The sequence below is a fragment of the Triturus cristatus genome, chromosome 11 (genome assembly GCF_964204655.1).
Source record: "Triturus cristatus chromosome 11, aTriCri1.1, whole genome shotgun sequence".
In the NCBI taxonomy this organism is placed as follows: Eukaryota; Metazoa; Chordata; class Amphibia; order Caudata; family Salamandridae; genus Triturus; species Triturus cristatus.
In genome coordinates, this window is record NC_140594.1 from 159,626,261 (window position 1) to 159,647,447 (window position 21,187).

At 42.0% G+C, this 21,187-nt stretch overlaps 1 protein-coding gene across 1 annotated transcript in view; it reads right to left on the reverse strand.

Moving 5' to 3' along the window:
* Window positions 1-5,619: 5,619 nt before the first annotated feature.
* LRRC43 (leucine rich repeat containing 43) overlaps window positions 5,620-21,187 on the reverse strand; it is a 528,148-nt gene continuing 512,580 nt past the window's right edge. Inside the window, exon 12 of the mRNA XM_085632775.1 lies at window positions 5,620-8,654. Coding sequence (XP_085488901.1) covers window positions 8,509-8,654 — 146 coding nt within the window. The 3' untranslated portion in view covers window positions 5,620-8,508. The remainder of the gene's footprint in view (window positions 8,655-21,187) is intronic.

The window sequence follows — 21,187 nt, forward strand, 5'->3', positions numbered from 1 at the left end:
GAATTGGATAGGGGATGGTCTTCAACACGAAACGAAATGGAAACAACCTTTTATTTCCAAGTTCTCCTGCGGCAGATAGGTTTTCGTTTTTAGCATTATACAGCATTACGGTGTGATTTCGTTTTTTTTTTCATTCGTTTTAATTCATGCGGTGGGTAAAATATAAAACCTAACAAACTACTCACCGAATCTCTTCCTGTATGACTGAAATGCAGTGATAACAGCATAGTAGCCATGTTCACCAAGGTAATACCTTTCAGCCTTTTGAGTCTCGAAGAAGGGTGAATTCTGTAGGGTCGAGATGGGTCAGAAAATTGGCCCGGGCACTGAAATTATAGTGACCCCAATTTACTAGCAAGCAGCCCCCAGCCGTGTATGAGTGGCTTTGCCCTAACCGGTTATGCATCAGACCTGCACATGGTAGTGTGAATTTTAGAATTCTTCTATGTACTAATGTCCTACTGCAGGCAGGACATTGTGCTTTATTTACATTCAGCACGCTGTGCGCGCAGGGCCCCAAAGCCCTCAGCACCATGAACCCAGACACACAGACAAAGGGAGATTAAAGCCACGGGAAGGAGGAGGCTTCTCTCGACCAAGCGTGATCACCTACTCTCAGCGCCAGGCATGTTAGTGGAGCTCACTCTGGATACACGACAATCAAGCCGTAAGTTTATTACCTTTTATTCATTACCTGGCAGCCCACAGCTCAGCGTCACACATTTATAAAACATCCTCAGCTAGCCGGAGCGCATCTAAATTTACTTTGCGTTGTCTTTGCTTGACTTGCATCTTTCATTTTTCAACTAAGATTTCACATCTTGGATGGCTTTGGAATTGCTTCACGCCTGGTCTGCAGGAAACAAGTCCAGATTACTAATATACAGTCACTGAGCTTCAGAGGACACGCCTGACAGAAATATTACTAAAACACAGCAGGGTGCATGTTACATTTATTTTGCTTGCTGCAATTTCACAAAACCTATTTCAATGTATGTTTAGAAGCGGATCCCAAACTCCTTTTCTGGACTTTTGTTGAGATTCTGATGTAAATGTAAATGTATTTGTACTTATATAGCGCACTTCTACCCAGGGGTCTCGTAGCACTGTATTCATACCGCTGTGGAACCTTCCTGGTTTTCCTGTGAGATGTCCACTCCTGGGCACCCCAAAGGTGAAGCCAGGCATCCTAGCTCCAAGAGCCGCCGAGGTGGGAATTGAACCCTGGTCCCGGGCCAGACCTCTGCATCAGCGTCTGCCGCTCTAACCATTGAGCCACACTTTTCCAATGTGTCATCGTGGCAATAACACATCCATTAGTCGCTCGTACTTACAACATTTGTGAATGAAATGAGAGCACCTTAGCGCTGCATTGCCGCTCCCTGCTCCAGGAGGGAGCGTTATCCAGGTAAGATATCGCTTGTATGCACCTTAAATGTGCATTTTTGTGTCGGAAGAAAGAAAGTATCGGAATTCAAGTATAAATCTTGGGCTCGTGGACAGTTAATTTATAACCATGACAGAGTAATGCCCTGCGCTAACATTTTCCACTCAAGACTTACTGTGTGTTTCAGCACCAGACATAATTTTGTTTGGAAATACACGTACGCAGTTGTGTTTCTAGTGGTAATTTTCTAGAGCAAGTGCGTGCAGCCGAGGTTTAAATTAACCAAATGCTTTTTTATAAGCAGGGAACTGTGAAACCCTCATTTTCAACAACAAGGAAGGAAGAGCTCGCACAAAAACGACAAGAATCTTCAGGCCACGTCTGAATACGAGGACGGGGAAGCGCACGTACAGTGATAGTTACAGTGCAAGGTCCTCTGTTGTCACTTCTCTTCAGCCCACACCACTACATGTGTTACACACATCACACTAAAGCTAGACCGACTCACACAGTGAGCTTGTAAACTATATTTACTTGTCTGTGTGCAGTACATACACATGAATAAATAAAATTCAAAATCGTGCCGTGATGTGGAAATCATCAAAGTGCAAACACCTGGTAAAGGATCTCAAAGGGGTAATTTCTACCGCAAACTCTAAGTGTGTCATCAGCTGCAAAGTCCTAGAGACAGGCAAGTAAATGTCGATATTACTAAGGTTATGTCTGAGATGTATGGATATAGGATTTCTACTGATCTTCATATCACATACATTCACCAGTCGTATGTAAGTTAACTAAAATAAATATACTATCCCTGTGCAAACGCAACCAATTCAATCTGCAGAAACCTCTTCTATTAGATTCCAGAACAATATATCTGTATCTTTTGACATTTTGGAGTTTACAATTTGTGGCAAAAGTTGTTACTTTTGTCAATAACAGTTTATGTATTTACAAAAAATTTACATTGTTTGCAAACTTGTATTGTTAATCATTTATAAAGTTAATTATGTTTTACATTTTATTTTAAATAACATGTATTTGACCTGGTCGTTTATATCAGAGCATAAAACTCTTATTCATGAAGCTTTTTTCTAACCATCATATTTACCACCTGCACATAATTTCTCCTTTTTATTTTTTGCATTAATCCGAAATGTCACATGATTTGAAAACACTAGTCTAAGCTCGTAGCAAATGACAAATGATTTCCCAGCAGCATTGTTCTGCATCAGGCGATGAGGCTGCAAGCATGAAGTACCTTGAGCTGGGTTTGTTTATTGCATCCTAAACCTTTTTTTCTTGATATTTATTGTGTATCTTAAATTAAATAAACCTTACTTGACTCTCGCTTCTTATTTTTCTATAATGCAGCCATTCTGGAAACTGGTTTTGCAGTATTTTGCAATTACATACTTTTAAATTAAAATACATAATTCAGTTCCTTTTTTGTTATCCTGAGCAGAGCACACTATTTCACAATAGCACAAGAATATTTCTAACATTACATTTTACTATAATGGATTGACTGCTGTGGGCTTTGAGGTAGGTGAGTCTACATTCCAACAAAGCGCTTGTGAATGTTTTTAGACCCTAAGCATCTTTCTATACCATGTTTTCCCTTACATAAAAGGCACCATGCATTCTTATGCATTTTAGACAATATTAGGATGCAATGCTCCTCTGCTCTTTAATGACCTTAAACTGGGTTACTTGGAGTTACTGTGGGTCACATTTAAACACAGTGGTATGGTGCGCTTACAAACAAAAAGCTGATATTGGATCTTACACTACACAATTGTTGTTTTTTAAATACAAGTAGCTATTCATACTTCCCGTGTCTGAGGACAGCATTGAATATCCTGTGCATCTTATTTTTCGAGTCTCTGAAGCACAACAAGCTGTCTTGGTGCAGTGTTCTAAGAGAGGATTTGGCAGGGAAGAGCCTTGTTCCAGTCTTGGGTTGCACGTACACTCAGATAATTAATCACAGCAAAGGAATAGAGCTGGAGTTGGGTTTGTGATCCCACATTTCCACTGCAGTTATGTGTTGACTGTTCTTTAAGTACAACTGACACACCAATCATCTCATTTTTAGGAAAACTAATGCTACCATGCAATTTTTCAGAGAGGATTTGGCACACATGTATTTGGGATTAGAGCTTGTTTCGTGGCATGGAAACATTGCATTCCAATTGGTTTTTGGGTAGCGGCATCAGGCATGTGACACTTCCAAGGCACTGAAATATCCATCTCTGAGCTAACAATTTCTGGTCTGATATTTTTAAAAAAAAAACGATATCAGTCTATTGGTTAACAGCCCTACCATTCCCTGTCATCTCCACAAACATCTGGGAGTGATTTGTATCCACTAGACATTTCCACAGTGTGGGTGGTACTTGGAAAAGTACCTATCTGTGACACTGAAGTACAACCTTTATAGGCATGTTTTGCAGCTCACTCACACAAGCATTTGAGGGTATAGGAATCAGTACTACAGGAGAACACTTTTACATACTCGTCCACAGCTTTGGGAAGCAACCCTATAACATCCAACTCACAACTAGTAAAAGTGCAAGGGGGGCACAGTCCTTTCTATTTGTACTAATTGTATTTGAATATTCCCACTTTATTCCCATTTGGATATTTTGGGACTAACTTACAAAAGTAGATAAAAGTACGTAAAACAGTACACTAAGCATACTTCTTTACATACTCCAAAATGCCTCTGTGAATAAGTCCCACATCTTTTTAGCTGAAAGGCAATATTTCTCTCCATTCACGCAGTTTGGTGCTTACTTTCCTCCATGTTAAAGAACAGTAGATGCTTCAGCACCCAGGCTAATGTGCTGCATAGCTAAATACATATAAGGTCCCAAAGGCGAGACCGATTGCATTGCAAATGCTTGTTGGTTTTATTGTCCACTAAATTACATGTTGTGCTATATCTATGCTCATTCATATGAATATTAAATGTCAATAAAAAACATGGTTACAAATAAAATAAAAGAATTACAATATGTTTTAGAATTTTATAGCTATATAGATAGATTTAAATAGATAATAGATGTATAGATAGATGGAAATATAGACAGACGGCTAGAAATAATACAATCATACCTGCATAATGAAGGCCCTCCTGATGTAAGAATCCCTGATGTTAAGATTCTCTTGAGTACTTAGCACTGATGTAGAAGTCGGCGAAGTAACAACTGATATTCGGATGCCACCAGTCACTAAGCGAGATCAATTGTGTTGGATTGTATGAACCAGGGACATGTTAAAATCATATGCCAAACACAAAAGCCAAAATTTAGCTTAACTCCATGCTGCACTGTTATTAAGAAATGGTTAATCTTGTTCTGTGTTTTGGTTTCTGTACTCTTTTACTGATTAGACCTTCTGCCAGCGGCGGCTCCTCCGTAATGGTGGAGAAGCGTCGCCACACATAGCGCAGAATGAAAAATAAAATGATAAAAAAATAATGTTATTATCTTTTATTTTTCAGCCAATACTGCTGAGTCTAGGGCGGGCCAGGAAATCCTCTGTTGACAGGGCAGGGACTGGGAGGAGGAGTGGTGAGCACTTGTAAATGCGCATGTCGGTTTGACCGGCCAAACAGACATGCGCATTTAGGTTTCTCCAACCCCGAAAATAATGTTGGAGAGGGATTTAACCCGTGTACATAGATGTATACAGAATTGAAAACGCAACTTCATTGAAGATGGGAAGGGATTTACTTTCTTTGTCTCTAAGCCTTGAGAAAGCCCCGGGGATATCAGCCAGAGGGGGTTAAACACGTGTTGGCTGTTTTCAAATCCTATATCTCACATCAAATTAAGTACCTTCAAATAAAAAGTGAAAGCTACATATAAACGGATGCGACTATGATTTATTACTGAAAGGGAAGGCACTCCTACTTCACCTTCAGGGTTCTCCAACACAGCAGCTCGGTGGAGAAATGGCACAGACTCCCTGTGCCTGAGTGAGCAGCAAACCTGCCTGCTCAGGCCAATCCCCACGCTGCTCTCATCACATGAGAGCAGTGTCTGGATTGGACTGGGAGTCCATGAATTATGTTTGAGGGACTGCTGGGAGCAGGAAGAGCAGAAGAACCAGTAAATGCAAGGTTGCCGGCCGGCATCAGGTACGTTTTTTATTATTAATTCCCCCTCCCTGACCCACAACACCCCCTTGTCCCCCTGGCCGCTGCTGCCCTGCCGCCCCACCACTGTACACTGGCAGCAGCCATGACTGTTTTCTGCCAGGTTGCCTTAACAAACCTAAATGTAAACTCTGACAAAAAAAGCAACCGAGCAGGATTGTTATGTGTGAATGATTACAGAAAGGAGACCGTTGCCCAATAGGGAAACTTTTTCACGGTTAAGTGTCTAAGTCATCATCAAAAAACTTTTTTCGGCCGCAAAGGCCATAAAAGTACAGATAAAATATAACAACATATAATTACACAATAAATACATTAAATTAAAACACAGCATAATAAAATCAGGATTGGGTATAAGATACATTTAAGCTTATTACTTAATTACAGAGTTTTCTACGTTTGATCCACATACCATTTAAAAAACGAGAGACTGCAAAGACAATCGGAGGGTGAGTATCATATTTCAATACTCTTAAAGCATTTTCACAATCTCTAAATCCCAGATTTTTACAAATAGGTTTTAACCAACGATTACGTAACTGGAGATACACAGGACAAAAGAAAAAAACATGTTTTACATTTTCCATTCGGAAACCACAGGCAGGGCAATCGGTATTTTTGTTTATTTCCCATCTGGAGGTAAAAGACCTAAGTGGTAGACTGCCTATTCTCAGCTGAAAGTACAACTTCTTAGCAACAGCAGGAAAAATCAGGTCAAGAAATTCCTCCCTCCTGTAATTAATTTTAATTTGGAGAAACTGAGCAGTCAGTCTGCCAACACCAGAATTCACATGGAGGCTCATAAATTATAGTGCCTGTATTGGTCTACCAAGTTTGCCTTTGAGAGTGCCAAGCATGAGACCTCCGGGGAACCCCATAATTCTGGGAGACCAATCTTGTCACAGGTATCCCTGATATGGGTTAACCAGGGAATTTTCTTATTTTTAATTAGCGGCCAAACCCCCTTAAATTCTTCTCGAAAAGAACCCAACTCCGGAATAGACCAAAGTCTCTTCCAGTATATCACTGGCCGCAACGCCACCCCCTCCTCCACAGGTAGCAGCCCTGGGTCAAACCTAATAGGAACCAACGGAGTGCTTGGGGGCAAGCCCAACAAATTTCTCATAAAAACATGTTCAGTCCTAGTTAGGCTTAGAGGCTTACAATGTCCCCATAATTCTGCTCAATATGTGGACGCTGCTCTAGCTTGTGTCTTATACATTTCTACCACTGGCGCAACAGTCTTAAAGACCGAACCTCAAAAGAGCTTAGATATTCCTCCTACAATTTGGGTCAGCTTTAGTACTGAGTTTGCAGCTTGTACCTCCCACCCAAGATGTTCTTGCAGAGTGATCCCAAGATATCCAAAAGTCTTAACTCGCTCCAGCGGAATACCATTCAAAACTGGATTTGGGCTTGTATGCTTAGGGGGATTGAGGATCATAAACTTCGTTTTTGCTAGATTGATCTCCAAACCTCTTTCCCCACAGAAGTCCACAAAGCCGTCTAAAATACGCTGGATGCCGGTAGATGTTCGGGACAACAACAAAGTGTCGTCAGGGAACATCAATGCCGGTACCCTACCCGTGGCGAGTCTTGGGACATCAGTGTCCTTAATGCCTTCAAGATGATTAATAAGCCCATTGACATACAAGCAGAAAAGGGTAGGTGCCAACACGCATCCTTGACAAACTCCTCTGTTCACTGGAAAACGAGCAGATAGCTCTCCATATTTCCCACATCTAACCTGGGCAAACTTTTTTTAATGTAGCCTTCTCAGGACATCCAGAAGATACGGAGGGACTTCAAGTTCCTGGAGAACTCTCCACAATTTTTCTCGTGGCACCAGGTCAAATGCTGACCTCAGGTCAACAAAAATGATGTAGAGGCTGCCACCCTCCACACTCACAGTTTTCCAGTAAAGGACCTGGAGTCGAAATAACTGATCAATTGTAGAAATGCCCTTTCTAAAACCCGCCTGTAGGATACTCAAAATATCATTTTCCACCACCCAAATCTGGATTCTATCCAGGACTATACGTCCAAGCAACTTTTGGGTAATATCAATCAGACTTATGGGCCTATAGTTCGAAGGTTGTAAAGGGCATCCTTTTTTATAAATTGGCACAATCTCTGCTCCACGCCAGGTCTCTGGCGGTTCCGCACCCAATAGTATAGAGTTAAACAAAACACAGAGATAGGGAGCCCATACTTTAGGTTCTGAGCGGAAAAGATCGCCTGGAACCTTATCTGAGCCTTGCACTTTGTTGGGTAAAAGTTTGTGAATGGCAGTTTCCACCTCCCTTGTCGTGATCACCGGAACGTCTTCTGCTTGACATTCAAAATTAGAATGTAAGGCAGTAGAAGCTATTTGATTTGGGCCCATACAAGAGTATAAGCTCGCAAAGTGATCTTCCCAAGCTGTTGGGGCTATATTAGAGAATATTGTCATCTCATTGTGCGGATTAATAAAACATTTTTCATTTAATTCTACAGTAAAGCAGCCTTCCACCTTCGGAAAATCTTTTTTCGTTAAAGTTCCTAATGTTTTTAAGCATCTCTAAGAAACTGTGCTAATGCTTAATATTTTATCACCATGCCTGGGCAAAGGTAATATTTTTGGGCAATTAAATTTATATGGAATTTCAAAGTTATTCATGTGAGAAAATGTTCACATTGATACCACGCGATAAGAATGTTTGCAATTTTTTTAAAAAATGAAACGTCGATGCCTGTTCATTTGTCAAGATGTACAATAAAGAGTGGACTTGTCTTGGGCTGCGCACAGTATCTGTTTTTACTACATTTACACGGAGTGCCACACACTACACATGCAGGGGGCAGAGGCAGAAGGGCATTTACATGACCAAAGTGTAGGTTTCTTTTTGAGGAACTGTTCCAGGAACACTGTAACGACTGAGATCTGTCCTCTTAAGGGATGAGTACTCATGTCCGTTTAGGGTGGACTCGCTTCCTCCTTCAGCGCATCGGAGAATGACGTCCACTGGAGCAGCTGCACCTGGAACTCCACGGTCAGCGGCACAGGTGGTGGAGGGTCTTCAGGAGCCACCTCATCTATAGTCTTTTTGCCTTTACCCTTTCCTGAAACAACAACATAAAACACAACACTGACCACTTCCATATTCTGTCAATTAGAGCAAAGGGCAAGGATCTTTATGTCTCACACACATATAGCAACATGACTCTTCTCTGAACCAGCTAATGCACATCTCTACTGACCATCAGGGCCGCCCAAGCCTTTTACTCCACCAGGTATTTCCCCGGTGGGGTGGAGACCACGGAGGCCAGTTTTGAAAGCACAGGGCCGCTCCTGGTGCCTCTGGCACTTTCCCCAGCTCCTAAGCTTATTGGACGAAGGCACAGGAGGCTTCAAGAGAAAATAGGGGAGGGGGGTTTAGAAAGAAAGCAATCAGAGAGTCAGAGGAGGGAAGGAGAGAGAGAGAGTGGATGAATGCAAATAGAAGGCTACGCAAGGAGACAAAGGGAGTGGGGTTGGTTTGAGCATTTTTGCCAGAACTGCTTTTATTGCCTCAGATGGGCCCTGCGGACCATCTACCTCTACACCTTAGACTCACACCTCTGCTAACAAAGAAGTACCGCCTTGCCACCGCCTCTCCTCCGATTGTTGATCATGGACGTCAGCAGTACGGAATGCTTAGTAACAATCTGCATCTTGAACATATATCACGCTACATGACCTTAACACTTGCAAAGTGAAGAGGATATTATTATTATTATAATTTTTTCATGAGAATGTATTCATTATTACCTGTTGAGGGAAGCGGTGCAAGGCGAGAGGATCTAATAAGCATTGGCAAAGCCACTGGGTTTCGCCTATGTGAGATCAATTGGCATTTGTAATGCTTTTTAATACATGTTGCCCAGCAGCCGAGCTTGTTATTTTGATGAACTTTGTAAGTAAGAAGTTGCATGTTGGAAAGCAGGGCACGAATTGCTGTTTAGTTCACAGACCCATAGCTGTTTTTAGTTCCAAAGGTCAATTCTGAGAGAACGTCTGTAAATGCTCCAACAGTCTGCAGGACAGTTTCACGTGGGCCCCGGCATTATAAGTGCACCGAGTAGCCCCCTTTTCACATGTCTTGCCCACAACCAGTGCTGCTGTTATACAAACATCTTGCAATCTGAGAAATATAACCTCACCTGTCCAATCACAAGCAGACCCTAAGGAACTAGCATATGAAGTGCCATGGGTAGATTCCACGGCTGGAAGAGGGAGTCACAGGTGACACTGGACAGCTTGGCAGCACTGAAGAAGATTATCCTAAGCAAATGTCCAATTTATAAATGTCCACAAGTATGCTGTACGAGTATGCTGTAAGTATATCTCCAATTTATAAATGTCCAATTTATAAATGTCCACAAGTATGCTGTACTAGTATGCTGTAAGTATATCTCCAATTTATAAATGTCTAATTTATAAATTCCACATGTATGCTGTACTAGATATGTTGGAAGCAGATAATATCATAGTTTGAGACAAGCGACAGCCAATCAGGGTTGTACCTCTTCTGATTATACCCTGCTATATTCCAGGACATGAACTTTAAAATAGCTATATGTTCTCTAAGGTTAGTTGTATCAGTCAGGGTAGGGAGTAAGGCAGTAGCACTCTTGGTTTAAGGCAGGAAGGACTTATAAGGAGACGCTACGAGTCCATCACAAGCTTCGAGATCAGTCAAAGGGGGGTATCTATTCCTAATAGGGACAAGTGGCATAGCCAAAGCAATGTATGAGTTAAAAGTAGATCTCTAGTTTTGCCATGATAAAATGTTGTGGGTGGGCCTTTGTGGTTTATAAAAGAAGCCCAGCGGAAGAGCAAAGATCCGATGTCTCTGCACGGGCATCTGGTAATATATTAAGTAAAAATCCGACCAATCGCTGATTATTATCCAAGAACGATACTATAGTCAAATACGTCACGCCGCTACTCATGAGGAGCACTCTCACTGAGCACTGCGACGATATGGAATTTATACAGTCCAATTAACTACTAGATCGGTGTGCGTGCCGGCAACTACAGAAACTAAGGTGTCAAAGAGATATTTGGTCCCATTCATATATGCTGAATTGCAATTTGTATGAGGCATTTGACTTTCCCTGAGAAAGTAAGTGGGATACTTATCACGGACGAAACACGTGTTGGCTGGCTATAGTATCAATTTTGGGTGTATTACAAGTTTGAAAATCGGGCCGGCTACAGTATCGCCTTGTATGTGTTGCAAGATTGAAAAAAAAGTGGAGAACATATCTACTACAACATACTTGTGAACATTTATAAATCGAACATTTGCTCAGGATAATCGTCTTTAGTCTTTTGGAGGTCTGTTATCTCCATCTTCGAAACGATCAGTGCCGTTTTCTTATGCTTTGTACAATTTTGGATTGATCATTGCAACTTCTACACACGATTTAGCGCAGATGTTAACCCTGCCACTTCTCTATTATAAGCTTGGCAGCATTGTACTGGCACTTCTGTCTGCTTTTCTCAGAGCTTTTTCCCTTTACTTAATGCTATGTTGCACAGCAGTGCCGGCAGCTGTGCAACATGGTTTAAAGAAAAAAAGCACTATGATGTGGCAGCGTTGATTGCTTCATAGCACTTTCTTTTCTTTACTTTGAGCCATGCTGCACAGCAGCGGGGGCGGCTGTGCTACATGGCTTACAGTAGAGGAAAGTACCATGCCACAGCCAGCGTTGACTGCATCATAATGTTTTTTTCTTAAACTAAGCATTGGAGAGTGCAAGCCACAGGAGGGCGGTGCGGGGGGGGGAGCAGCAACACTAGGGAGAGTGGAGGAGGGCGGATGGGGGACAAGCAACATGAAGGAGGGGTGGGAGACGGACTGCAGGTATGCACTTTTTAGGAGCACATGCCCAAAAGTAGAAGAAAAAAGTACCTGCAGGAGTGCGCGGACAGTGGAATGACGCTGGCAGCAGACAGGGAGGTGTACATGCTCCCCGGCAGGGACTGACAGTGAAAGTGCTTGGAGGAAGGAGCAGGAGGCACTGACCAATCAGAAGGAAGGAAACAAGAGAGTGAGTGGAAGGCAAACAATGATAAGTAATACTGTTATTAACGAGGATGAAAAGAGCACAGTTTTGAGATTCCTTCTAAAAAAAAAGGTGATTTTTCACAGGTATTGAGAGTGAGAGGTTGAGCTTTAAATGCCTTGGCATTCAGTATTGAGACGTCACAACCACCCATCTTATAATAACCAACACTAAGAATAGTTCAAAGGTTGGCACTTGGTGGCCTCTTGGTAGAGCTGGGGAAGAGTGTAAACTGCCACTGATTAAAAATAGGTCCAGGGTTCTATAAAGTCCAGCAGTAAAGGCACAATGCCTTGGAGTTTGCCAAACAATGGATGCAGGGTGGGTGGAGGTGTGGGATACATCTATTGAGAAATCTAGTTGCAGGGCTCTGTTTGAGGTGAAGGTGCTGCAGCACACGTTCAGGGAGACCAATAAGCAGACAACTGCAGTAGACTATCTTAGAAAGTATAATTCACTGCCTTGTAGAATGAGGCTAAAGTACAGTAAGCCTTCAGTGTAAAACTTTAAAAAGATGTGCGAGTGACATTGTGGATGTGATCCTTGAACGAGAGTTTAGAGTCAAAGATCACACTTAAGTTCTGTAAAGATTTAAAAGACACGAGAGAGGGGAACACACAGGAGGACACGACGTATTTCCAAATGCAGTCCAAATACAGGTGCATGCAGTTAGTAACCATCCAGTCCACGAATGCAGCAATCCAGACTATAGAATCATCTTGCTTAAGATTACTGTCACCTAGCTATACTACAGAAACAAATACTATTTGCAAAAAAGACAACATACTTGTTGCATAGGGTCGAATTCAGTGCAGGAATCTGAGAGACGCCAAGGGTAGAGGTATGCAGGCACATGCATCAAGAAAAGTTTTAGCGAGTCCTTAATTGCGATTACCCACAGGCCCATATAAATGAATGGGAAATTGCATGCGCAATTTAAATTGCGCATGCAATTTCAAGGGTGCAAAGGTGTCAAAATGACACCTTGTTGCACCCCTGAAATTGTGATGTGCACCCATGTTGCGCACATACATGCCCCAAGGGCATGTGTGTGTGTAACCTGAAACCTGCATTTTTCAAAGTTTTTGCAAAATACAGACCAGAGTAATTTCTCTGTATTTTGCGGCCCCAAATAGCTAATTCGCTATTTCTACGTGCTTCCAGCACTGCATTTAAGGAATCGCAAATTGCGATTCCTTAAATGGAATCGCAATTTAAGAAATCGCAATAAATTGCGATTTCTTAAATTGCAAGTGCCTAACACTTTACTGCATCGCAAAAGGCCATTTTGCGGGCGCAAACGGGCAATTTTTGCGAATCGCACCATATGCGCTCGCAAAAACCTTTGATGCATGTGCCCCTTAGAGTCTGATGTGTAAGGTGCAGACGAGATAACACCTTTGAGCAATTAGTCAGAAAGGAACCAAACCAGTTTCATGACTGGTTCTTTACCTGACCTCCTGAGAGGCGGTCAAGAAGAATGAAAGAGGAGCTATATGAAACGGTGTGGAAAGGTCCAGGGCTACCAAGGCTACAGAACCATATTTACTTTAGATGAGGTGTAGATCGTTTAGTACCAACAAGAGAGCAGCCTTGGTGCTATGCTGTGGACTAAAGCTTGCTTGTGCATAATCAAAAATATAATGTTCTTCAATTAATAAAAAAAAGAGCTGGATATTAATTATGCTTTCTTTACACTTGGAAGGACAGAGGAGCAAAATATGCTACAAGTTAGACCTAATGACAGGATATGTTACTGCTGTTTTCAAAAGTGTAACAACTATAGTCTTTTTCCATGGAGTGTGAAACCTGACCGTCTGAGAGACTATTTGTACAGTGATGTTAAACCTCACATAATAGTGTCAGGAACATCTTTGACAACTGCCATGGGACAGGGACAGAGGAGATATCTGATTTTAATAGCAAAGATTTTAGTCGTAATATCCACTTTAGGAACCAGAGGGAAATCTACAAAAGGCTTGTGGATGAAGAGCTAACGTTGGAGGAGGCAGGAGCGGGTATAGTCTAAAGTTTTAAGAATATCATGCTTTAAAAAAAAAAATAGGTTAGATTGAAGCGCAGTTTGTTTGCCCACGATACTAAAACCTCTGAGGTTTGACTGGAGGGCGGAGAAATGCAATTCTGGTTAAAAAAAAGTAGTACGAGTGGATTACATGAGATTTTTGAAAGTATGTTGAACGTCCTTCAATTGATATTTCAGGATGAGTTCATAGGACAAAAGCCAGCGATGTTCCAAAGTCTTATAGTGTTTTTTTTTGAATTGGCAAATTCACAACGGAACCAAGTAGATGATCAGGCAGATCTCAATGGAAAGATTTGTTTAGTAGGAGCAAATATATCCAGAGCATTTGTATGCCAATCTGAAAAGAACTGTCATTGGTATCAATATGCTTTATCGGAGTATTATCAATAGGGTTAATTTTAGCCTCAGTAATTCTGTGTCAGGCTCTTCCTTTTATATAAATAGCTTTGTGGGTACAGATCTAAAAGGATCAGGAAGCCTAATTAAAATAAAAAAGGGATAGTGTAATGATCAGCCCAGGAAGGAATCAAAGGTTCCTAGGTAACTCATATTAGAAATAATGAGAGTAAGGGTGTGTCCTGGTGAATTAGTAATTCAAACCACTAATCGAATGGCTTATACAGAGGAGCAGGAGTCAAGGAGGTTGACCCCATCACGATTAGATGGGTCACTGCCATTCGTTAAAACTGCCTAAAACAAGGAAATTGTTAGAGCTCAGGCAAAGTGGTGTCACCATTTGGACAAACAAAGACACAAAATGGCTGATGAGGGAAGGAGGACAGTGGACCAGTAGACACTTGAAAAAAGGTGAGGTTAAGGGAGAAGTTCAGCCAGGGAAGCGGGATGATGTGAGAGTGGAAAACAGCAGGTGGGTTTTGCAGATTGCTGACAGTCCTACTGGCTGTCAAGGCTGATAAAAACTGCCTAGAGCATCTAAGGTGTTGTGAAGTCCTGAACTGTCCTTAAGTAAATACAAACAAATTGGTGAAGTCAACATCGAGTAGTAGGATAAGATGGAATGAACACAACTACTTTAAAATTATTTAATGGGAAAGAGAGAGCAATCAAAGAACACATAACTTGTGAAACAGACCATGTAGTGTATGTAATACAATGCACCTGCAAGAAACAATATATGGGAAGCACCACAAAGTGAATCTAAGAATTCTGCAGCATCTCAGACCCATGCAAAATAGAGTTTTAGGTACCCGATTGTCAAATATTTTTCGTAGAAAAAGGCAGGGACCAAAGCAGATTTGAGATATTTAGGAATCCAACACATTGAAAAACCACATAGTGGAGGCAACAAATAACTAATATTAAGGAAAGCAGAATCAAGAATGATAATTTTAATAGGCACAGTGAAACATCGGGGTCACAATAAGAATGCAGAACTTTTTATACATGTATAGAAGGAAATACCCAAAATGACTTAGAAGCCCGTCAAATTAAAAATAACAGTGTAGAAATATAGAATGCAAAATACAAATTCGTTGCCACAGAGTTACCTTAGGGCCTTAACAAGGAAGTACAGAACTTCTTGTACATTCATAAGAAGAAACAGCCCAAAAATTAAACAGGTATTTGATTAAAAAACAAACTCTTAGTAATAATGAAAGAGATATTACATAAGTAACCAATACGGAATTATTGACACCACTACTCACTAAAACTGAAGGAAATTATAGAGCAATATTGTGATCTCAACAAGCTAACATGGATGATCATCTTTGCACATGACATTTTAGGAATTATTTTGATAAGGTTTTACTTAATCATAACATGACATTTGTGAATGATTACTTGAGTAGTTTACAAGAAACAGTATGAATCAGTGAACCAAAAATGATCTGAAATGAAAAATATGTTTCTTAGTGAAAACAGGTGTTGAAATTGGTCCCTCAAGTGAGAATTAGGCAGAGGTTTAGCTGTTTTTAATCAGAAGAGTGGAACGATCTGGATATGCACAAGCTCTTTATAAAGACTATCTGCACAGTGGAGACTCTATGGTCTAGTTGAGGGCGGAGAAGCTGAAACGCGTCGGCAATTACCTGTTTGCACTTTCCAATTATTCATTCATAAAGGAATAAAACCTTACAGCACACTGTATACTGCTGCCTGCTTTGGGTACCGGGAAGACGGAAAATGAACTTAGTGTAAATATATATGTGTGCATATATATATATATATATATATATTCAGTTAAAAAACCATAGGTTTCAGGGACGTTATAGTTAGTTTGACATTTCACTCGTATAGAACCAGAGAAATGTGGCTGTTCTAGTTAGTAGAGCTAACTATAACTCACGCCCCACAATGCACTGCTGATGATGTCACTTATCACATCACTCGACATGCTCAGTGACATCACTGATGACATCTCAAATGACATCACTGATGAAATCACTGATGACATCATCCAGTGACTGTGTGTTTCTGTAAAGTTTAAATATGTTTTATATATATATATAAATGCCAAGGTGTATTGAAGTATGAGTGGGTGTATGAGAGTCTGACTAAATGATTTAGTAGGTGCGTGACTGACTGTATAAGTGAGTGATTAAACTTGTCTTACTGAATTCATGGGTTAGTGAGTAAACTGTGTAAATGTCTGTATCAGTCTGTCAGTTGGTGTGTAAGCAGCTGAATGGGTTGGTGAGTAGCTACATGAGTGTCTATATGGGTTATTGATTGGTTGTCTGAGTATTTGTATGGGTGCCTGAGTCTGTGTGGGTGGGTGGGGGGTGTGTGACTCTGTGCATAGATGTGTGAGTGGGTAATTCACTGGGTTTATGTGTTTATGAGTGCATGTGTTAGGGAGTGTATGGGTTAGTGAGTGTACTTATAGCTGTGTTGGTGAGTAAATGGATATGTTAGTGGTATCTGTGTAAGTAAATACATATGTGAAAGCAAGTATTTGTGAGTGTTGGAGTATATAAGTGAGTATATGTGACAGTGAGTGATTGTGACAGTGGCTGCATGAACAAGTGTGTGCGTATGTCAGTAATTGTTGAAGACAGTACATTTCTGTATGAATAAGTGACGTGGTGTGTGTATAACTGTATAGGTGAGTAAATGGCAGTGTAATTCATTCTTTGGGTGACTGACTAGGTTTTTGAGTAACTCTTTGGGTGAGTGACAGTGTGTGAGTGTTTATATGGGTGTATGAGTGGATATATCAGTGGCTGTATTGATGAATGACTGCGTGTATGAGTTAGTGGGTGGATGTGTGTGTAAACGTATGAATCACTGAGCGGGTATGTACTAACTGCTATTGGTGTGTCTATGGTTACAGTGTTAAAAGTTTTGGGGTGATTCGTCAAGCGGGGGCTGAGAAAAAGGGGTGTCCCAAAACATGTTTTCCCCATGTTAATTTCCATATTAGACTTTAAACTTAGCTACAGCCCAAACTGATGAACGGATTGAAACCAAATTTGGCAAAAAGGTAGCTCTTGGCTCAAAAAGCACTCTTTTTGTTAAATGGTGTAAATCCGTTCAGTAGTTACTGAGCAATGTAAAGATTTCTCACATATCCATATATCGACGCGAAGGATCTATGTACCCTCCTGATCTCGAGCCTAAGATCTGATTGGCTGACAACACTTCAAATCAGGCAGTGTTGGCAGCCATCTTGTGACTCGGTTGAACTGAGTCACAAGAAAAAAGATGAAAAAAGGTTAAAAATCAAGAAAAGGTGGCAGGGTAGAAACACCCTGACCCCCTTGGTCTGCTCAGGGGGTCCCTGTAAAAGCATTTTTTTTTCACAAATTTCAGCGGGAGTAACATTGGGTCGTCGAATCCTGTTGAAAACAAAAAAACAGCATTTGCAATGCAATAGGTCTCGCAATTGCGAGAATGTGAGCTATTGGCATTGTAGATGACAATGCCTTTTATTTATGTGTTTTGAAAACCTGCAAGCGGTGCGTAAACACACAATTTGTACTTATACTTGTTGCTTACTGGAAGCAAAGCTGGCAGAAACTGCGCCTCTTTTACTGCCAGCCTTGCTTCTCGTAAGCAAGGACTATAAGTACAAAGTGCCCCCTGGGTCTCTTATGTGCAATAAAAAGACCTTCAAAATAAACATAGATGCACAGATAGACACACACAAACGTGCAAGCACAGATTCAAAGAAACACGCATACACAGACACAAACGCACACACAGACGTGCACACATTTGGGAACACAGCCACCTGCAGCTGCATACATAAATACACAAACACACAAGCACATACTAACACAGACTCACGTGCACATACAAACACAGACTCACATGCGCAGAAGCAAGCATGCACATACATGTACAGCATTACCAAAAGCTCTGTCACTTCCTGGATGATGACAATTAGTCCTCTTGCTTAGCTTCTTCTTTTAAAGACTGTTGCCTCTTAAGGTGCAGATGTATGATGGGAAATGCAGTGATGTCACTTCCTATGCAGATGGATGATGGATTTTTTTTCTTCAAATTTTGCCAAATGTTGTGAAAACTTTGAGAAATTTCACTTTTACCTTAAATTGTGTTTTGCCAGGATCTTAAGTAAGGTATCTTGTGTTCATAGAAAAGTCAGTCAACATACCGGAAGGCGGCAGATTCTGTGCAACCCAGTGTCTCGCAAACAAAAAGATGTGATATTGCGTAGTGCAAAATGTTTTTTGAAATGTATCGAATTTTGCATAATGCATAATTTTATTTTGTCCAAGATACTCACAGCCCCTTGACATCACCATTACGTTAATCACGGTGAGTGAAGACTAATTGCAGGATTACATGATATCCAGTAGAAGGGGCCCCCTGATTCAGCAATCCCACCCTTCCACTACCCCGCGTTCCAGGTGCATACATACCATTTCACTGGGAATTACTCATTGCCAACAACGCAGGGCTTCAGAACCTGTGCAATGACCCTGCAGGTACAGTGAGGTTTTGCTCATGCCCGCATGTGTTGAAAGATTTCATGGTGGTGACAAACTGCACCCCCTTGGAGGCGAGCAGGTGACACCGAGGATATACTTTTTTTAGTGTAGAACTGCAAAAAACTGTTGCAATAGGTCCAACTATACATTTGGGGCTAGGTGCACCCAATCACAGCAGACCTTCACTGCCTATAAAAAAGACCATAAGGTGTATTCGGCCTAGAAAAGGACTGCAGATCACTGTAGAAGAATTTATATAGAGCTACGTTTCTGTGTGAAATCTGCTGCAGTGCACACATGGTTGGCTCATGGTGGCGGCCATCGCTTGTAGTAGAGACTCCATTATTATTATTATTATTTCTAGAATTTATAGGGCGCACAGCTACCAGGAGGTTTCCCGGCGCCAAGGTCTCCATGGTGAGACCTTTGACCCCGCAGAGACCGGCGCAACAGCTAGACACGCTGTGTCTAGTGCAGCTACACAGTTCTGTGTTGAGCGGTGAGCAGCGGCAGTCCGTGCTAGAAGCCATTACAACTTACTGGTCGTGGTGGGAAATTGTTTAGACATTTCGTTGCACATGTTAGTGTTCTAGGTCAGCCCAGATCACCATTCTGAGAGCAGAAATGAAGCAAATCCTCAAAAAAATTGGGTTTTGAGACATCGATTGGCAGAGCGTTCCTACTTGGACCTAACAAGTCTTCCCGGGTTCTTCGGCAAAACAGATCCGTGGTGCACTCTGGGCACAATCCAGTACTGGCACAACCCTGAACCCTCATATGTTCCGGAACGCACCGACTCTCACAGCATACACCCCAAGCGCCCTCCCAATACGCGTTCCTGGTACATTCCAATTCACGTTATTTAGTTACTTTAAATAATCTCACAATTATAGAAATTTAAAGTAAATATAAACTCACTTTTTTACCAATATCATAAAAACATTTTTAAAAAGCTCCCAATAAAAATAGCTCGATTCCAACACTGATTATAATGTCAAAACCGTGCCCTCGGCTTGTTATTCCCTGACTCTCACTTTCCCAGTCTCAACCGCTCATAAAGCCCTCACCAGGACCCTCACCCTCTCACCGACATCACATCACCCCTCACCCTAAGGACTCACTCCTCTGATGCCCTATTTAACCTCACTATTGGGTACTCCCCCTCCTAATAAATTAACCCTCTCCTGTCTCCAATAGCGTCGTGCCATAAGATGGTCCTTCCTACTACTGACTTAAATTTTCGATCAAGGCTCAAGAGGAAGCCCGGCTCTGGCTCACCTCGAGGTCCTGCTGGAGCCTCGGGCCCATTACGAGCCGAGCTTTCACGTGGCTTCTGCCTGCCTCGCTCCCCATTCCCGTGATGCGGCGTTAAGGCCAGAGCTGTCGACTTGGGACCTGGGGAACCTCGTTCGTCTCAGCCTTAACTCAACATCCTATTATTCCAATCAAATCACTTTATTTCCCCGTGCCTATAAACAATGAATGGTGGCTGGCAGTGTGCAATGCGACGGGTGCTTATATAAAGCACTCCAGTACCCTCGGCTCGAGTTTGCACTATATAAAATGTGCACAAAGAGCTAAAAACAATACCTTAACATAAGGAATGTTACTCTATAATTAATAACCTGGTTCAGTACAGGGGTTACATGACAATCATTTTGCCTCTTAGGCCACTAAAGGTTCATGTTTAAAAAGTTACACTTTTAATAAAGTACTTCTCACGTTTGTGCTACAATGTGTAGTGTTATAATGTGAGCATTAATGTCAAAACTTACACGTTTAAAGAAATACACTTTTTTTTAATTTTGAAGAGAAATATCATATTGTATGTGATATTTATTGCATGATTTACACAGCAAAAAAATGTCCTGGGCTGAGCGCGTGCACTGGCTCTAAGATCTGAGCCAGGCCTGTGGCTCCGCTCTCCCTGTTAATTTGTTTGCTCGGCCACCTTTACCACCAGGACGCCGCTAGTGGCCTCAACCCGGACCTATTCCCACTATGGTGAACTAAGTGCCCCTCCCACCTCAACGCAGCCAGCCCCATCGAGCTTACCCACGCACCTCCGTCCCCGATCAACACCCGGCGATCTCAGGTGAGCAAACTCAGTCACTGCACTACCGTGAACTAAACCCCCAACCCCCACTAATCTCAGTGAACGCATTCTCCAGGTGCCATCCTCTAGCGCCTCGTGTGACTTCCCTACCGCGATCCCTCCTCCAAGTTAACTAAATGGAGATCTTAGTTACGTGCCCCGCCCGCCCTTTCCTCAAGCGTCTCCACCTCAGTGATCTGCCCCCCCACTTCCCCACTCACTGATCTCGCTTTTCAGGTGCCTTGCAACCCAGGTGCCCTCATTCGGTTACCTCACTCATCATCATCCCCGGATTTGCCTACCCACCTCCCTTATACACTCCTTGCATATTTCTCCCAGATACCAGGCTATTTTTATCCCATGTGCGGAACAACCGGCAGGGGGGCGGGTGGAGCATGGCACCTTGTTAACCCTGCTTTGCCAATGCTGCCCCGGGCAGGGCCTGTGCTGCAGCTGCCCGGTGCATGTGAAGGAAGCCTGCACTACT